General features: G+C 38.5%; 1 protein-coding gene across 4 annotated transcripts in view; it reads right to left on the reverse strand.

Annotated features, from left to right (window-relative positions):
- Positions 1-4,805, reverse strand: part of Tesk2 (testis associated actin remodelling kinase 2) — a 131,482-nt gene that overhangs the window by 36,796 nt on the left and 89,881 nt on the right. For all 4 annotated transcript variants that reach the window (XM_063236371.1, XM_005000211.4, XM_003462498.5 and 1 more), the window contains exon 4: positions 4,750-4,798. In XM_063236371.1, the coding sequence (XP_063092441.1) occupies positions 4,750-4,798 (49 nt within the window). The remainder of the gene's footprint in view (positions 1-4,749; positions 4,799-4,805) is intronic.

Raw genomic sequence — 4,805 nt, forward strand, 5'->3', positions numbered from 1 at the left:
CCACCAGAAAAATTAATAAAGAAGCTCTTTGAACGAATTCATATTTCAGAGAACAATCTAACTCAAAAATTTTTATTTTGAGACAAGTACTCACTAAATCACTGAGTTATCCAGGCTAAGTTCAAAATTGTAATCCTCCAGCCTCAGTCCCCAAGAATGCTGCTTCTACAGATGTGTTCAGTCATCCCTGCTAACAAAAACTGTTGTGCCAACTAGTGTCAGAGCACTGCTGAATAGAGGCTTGAGAGAAACAAAGCTTATCTTCAATCAACTTATAGAATCACTCAGGAGAACAAAAATGCACAGAAAATCTATCTTGGATCTGGAGTGCTGATTATACATTTTTCATTTGGAAAACTATTGAGTTCTATTTTTCAAATGTGTACATTTCCTATTATAATTCCGTAAAAAGCTTTTTAAGAGGTAGTGATATTAATCGTACTACAAGAAAAGTATTTTCAAATCAGAATTCAGAGAAAGAACTAGTCATTGTTAATAATAAAGGCTGTAGGGATAGGGATATAGCTCAGTGGCACGAGCATCTGCCTCATAAACACAAGGTCCTGAGTTTAATTCCTAGTGCCAAAATAAATAAATAAACAATAAAAGTTATAATAATTATTATTAAGCAATTACACACTAGGCACTGTGCTAAATAAACATTTTATATTTCTTTCTTTTGTAGGGTAGGGGATTTGAGACAGTTTTGTTATGTCGTGTAGTCTGGTATTAAACTCACTTATGTAGCACAGGCTGACCTCTAACTCAGAGACCCTCCTGCCTCAGCCTCTTAAGTGTTGGGATTTACAGGCTTGTGCCCCCACACTCAGCTAATATTCTATATTTCATAAAGCACTCCAACATGCTATCTCGGTTTCTTCTTATCTCACTAGTTACTATCTTTCTCCCTATATTTTGTTTTTTTTGAGACAGGGTCTCCACATGTTACCCAGTTCACTGGCTACATATTCAACAGCCCCCTGAACACTAGGATTACAGGTATGCACCACTATACTCAGTTCGCCCTACATTTTAAAAGTGAAACACTCTAGGGCTCAGCAACCCAACCCTCTTCTCTATCTATATTCCTTACAACAGGTCCTATTACTATTCTTCCCACTTTACAGAAGAAATACTGAAGGACAGAGTTAAAAGAGACAGAAATGAGGTACATAGAACCCTCATAATACCAGATCCACTCAGTAGCAAACAAAAATTTCTGCAAATTCTGTTAAGCAAGTTTCCTCCCTAAGTTTCTTCACTTGGTATTTCAGTACTTCTCAAGGAGAAATGTAAAACCCACAGATCCTCAAAGCCAGATGCTTATGAGAATAATCTTTCAGGACTCCAGATGGGATCTGAGTGTGTTAGTGTATACTCCTAATTGCAGCTACTCTGAAGGATGAGACAGGAAAATCACAAGTTCAAGGCCAACCTGGACAATTTAGTGAGACCCTGTCTCAAAAACATAAAATACAAAAGGAGCTGACTTGGTGGCATATGTCTGTAATCCCCACACTCTAGGAGGCTGTGGCAGGAAGATTACAAATTTGCCCCAGTTTGGGCAATTTAATGAGATCCTGTCTCAAAAAAATAAATAAATAAATAAATAAAAAGGGCCATTGCCAAGGATTGAAAAACAAATATATAAACAAAAGGCTGAGGAAGAAAAAAATTTTAAAAAGCCTGGGGATGTAGGTTAGTGGGATAGCATCAGCCTAGTAGGAATAAGGCCTGAGACAATACCAAACAAACAACACAAACAAAAAACAGATGGGGAGGCCACCATTGAGGACTGTAGCCAGCACAGGCCAGGAGAAAAAGCAGGCAGCCCTACTCTCACATGCAATGCCTCATAGTTGGCATTGGGGCCCTCCTGTGGGTAGCCAGTGCAGGCCAGAAAAGGCTGCAGCCAACACTGCTCTTATGAGCACAATGGCCACCCCTGGGGACCTGTAGCCAGCATGGGCCAAGAGAACCAGTCAGCCATACTCAGAGAAGCCTGCCCCACACCTTACTGCCTCCCATGGAACATAGGTTAGGAGAAACCCAAGTGCCTGAACCAGTCCCCTACACTATCGACAGGTAGCCAATGCAGGAAGTACCTGGGACCCCACAGTCCACTTGTCCAAGGAAACCAAGAAAATGTCAGCCCAAAGAGCAAAAGGCAATCTCTGGCTTCCAGCTCACACAGAACAAGTCCAGGAAACAAAGACATGGAAGAAACTGGAAGTTGTCTCCTGAAATTTCTGGGATGATGGCAACTGAAGTAAAGAAACTATTTCATGAGGCTGTAAAAAGAAATCAGATCAGAAATATCTCTGGTAAAAGAAGAAATGACATATAATAAAAGGGTTGCTGAGCATCTCTAAAGACATAGATTTTTTTTTTTTTTTTTTTTAAAAGAGGAGCATAGGAAAATGAGGGAAATCTTACATAAGCAATATAGGAAAGAACTGGAATGCAAGAAACAGATTCAAAGAAAAAATCCAGCAAATTAAAAACTCCATCGAAAGCTGACAAAATCACTGGAAAGAAACTGTAGATGCTCAAACCTTGAAGGCAGGATTGCAGCTAGTGACTGCAAAATGAAAGATCTCTTTAAAATAACAAGGAACCAGGAAATAACAATTCACTGGCTGCAAGACAATGCAAAGAAAAAAATTTAAGACTGATAGGTGTCAGCAAAAAAGCAAAAGTCAATACAATAAGACTATTTCCAGAAGTAATAGCAGAAAACTTCCCAAGTATGGAAAAAGGACCTGATATACAGATCAGTGAGGCATATAGAATTCCAACTAGCCATAAGCAAAATAAATCTACATGTAGACATATAATAATCAAGATCCCAGAAAATCAGCATACGAACAGAACATCAAAAGCTGTTAGGGAAAAGAAACAAAACAGATCATCTATAAAGAAAAACCTATCAGAATCATGACAGACTTCTCAACACAAACCATCAAGTCAAGAAGAACTTGGAGTGAAGTACTTCAAGTCCTGAAAGAAAACAATTTTCAACCCAGATTGATGTACCTTTCAAAATTAATGGAGAAACAAGATAGATACTTTCATGTCAAAGAACAACGAGATGAATTCATGACCACCAAACCAACCCTACAAAGAATACTGAAGAACATTCTAGAGAGAGAGAAAATGACCACGGTTCCAGGAACAGCAGCAGAGGACGATTGCCAAGCAGGTCAGGCAACTGAATGGAGAGAAAAAGTAGGAAGCCAATGGCAGGAAAATAGCAACGCAGAGATAAGTCAGTGCATGTTGACTATAACCACTGATGTAGATGGGCTCAATTCACTTATAAAAAAACATACACATAAGCAGAGTGCATCAAGAAACAAGATCCGCTTATATGTGCAGTATACAAGAAACATTAAACTTGAAGGGAAATTCATAGACTGAAAGTCAAAGGAGGGAAAACAACGTTCTATGCAATAGGGAACCAGAGAAAAGCAAGGTAACTTGCCCATCAACCACAGAATGGATAAGAAAGGTATGGCAGTTTTATACAACTGAAAGCTACTCAGGTATAAAGAGTGATAATCACAAGCTCTTGTAGGTAAAGGATGCAACTTGAGACCATGCTCATGGGTGAAATGGTTTGGACTCACATCAGTGAACATCATGTTGTCTCCCTACTATAAAAAAACTGAAGGAGTTGGTGGGATCCAAAGTGTACAACAGATATTGTGAAAGTGAAAGGGAAGAAATGTCTAAAAAGAGAAAGTGGTAACCATTGTTAATTTCCTATTATCTTGTTTTGAAGTCCTATATTGTTTTCATTGTTCTGTTTTGTTTGGTTTTACTGTTCTGTTTTCCTTGATTTTATTATATCTGATGGTATGAGCGGCTATTTCTAAGATCTATTATTGATTTCCTATTATCTCGTTTCCAAGCCCTGTATTGCTTTCATTGCTTTGTTTTGATTTTACTGTTGTTTTGTTTGATTTTATTAAGTCTGATGATATAGCAACTAATTTGTAGATAACGGAGCATTATGGTAGCCACTGTTGATTTCCTGTTATCCCGTTTTGAAGTCCTGTATTACATTTATTGTTTTGTTTTGATTGGTTCTATTATTTTATTTTGTTTGGTTTTATTCCCTTTAAAGTTTAAAAAAAAAAAAAAAAAAAGATGGAATCTATGCCACTCCATTAAACCTAGAGAATTCCAAGAATCTGTGTTTCTAAGTGCTCAAGCATGTTTGAATCTGGAAACAGATTTGTACTAGGGATCTTTGGTCCTCAGAAGATGAGTTATGACTATCATATATTTACCTGCCTACTAGAGGCTGAAGATGAAATTTGAATGGAGACATTATCCGATTCCAAAGTAATAAGACCAATCAGGGAGCAGGAGCAGTGACTGTGGGGTTTCAGATGAGGAGAGCAAATGTTTTCCAGGAAGTCTGGGAATTTGTTGCCAGAAAGAGGAGCAGTCCCATGATGCCCTTCCTTGGCTTAGGAAGGAGTCATCCAGGGGGAAGTAACTTACCATCTGAACATCCATACTCTCAGAGCATTCACCAAGTGTTATGGGGGTATACAAGGACATTAGGCGACATGGCTATTGTCCCAAGACAACAAAGAAAGCATCGCTAATGCTGTCATTTTTGTATAAATACGAACACACAAAACAGTTTGCTCACATACACAAATATTCTTAGTATGGACCCATAAGTGCTGAAACTAAGGCACAGCAGTAACCTCTACATGCTTGCAGGACGCTTACCTCTGTAAGCGCATGCAGCTGTCCTTGATGTACACACACACCCATGAACCTGAAAA

The sequence above is a fragment of the Cavia porcellus genome, unplaced genomic scaffold (assembly GCF_034190915.1).
Source record: "Cavia porcellus strain 051 isolate PalLab524CR breed Dunkin Hartley unplaced genomic scaffold, mCavPor4.1 scaffold_25, whole genome shotgun sequence".
NCBI lineage: Eukaryota > Metazoa > Chordata > Mammalia > Rodentia > Caviidae > Cavia > Cavia porcellus.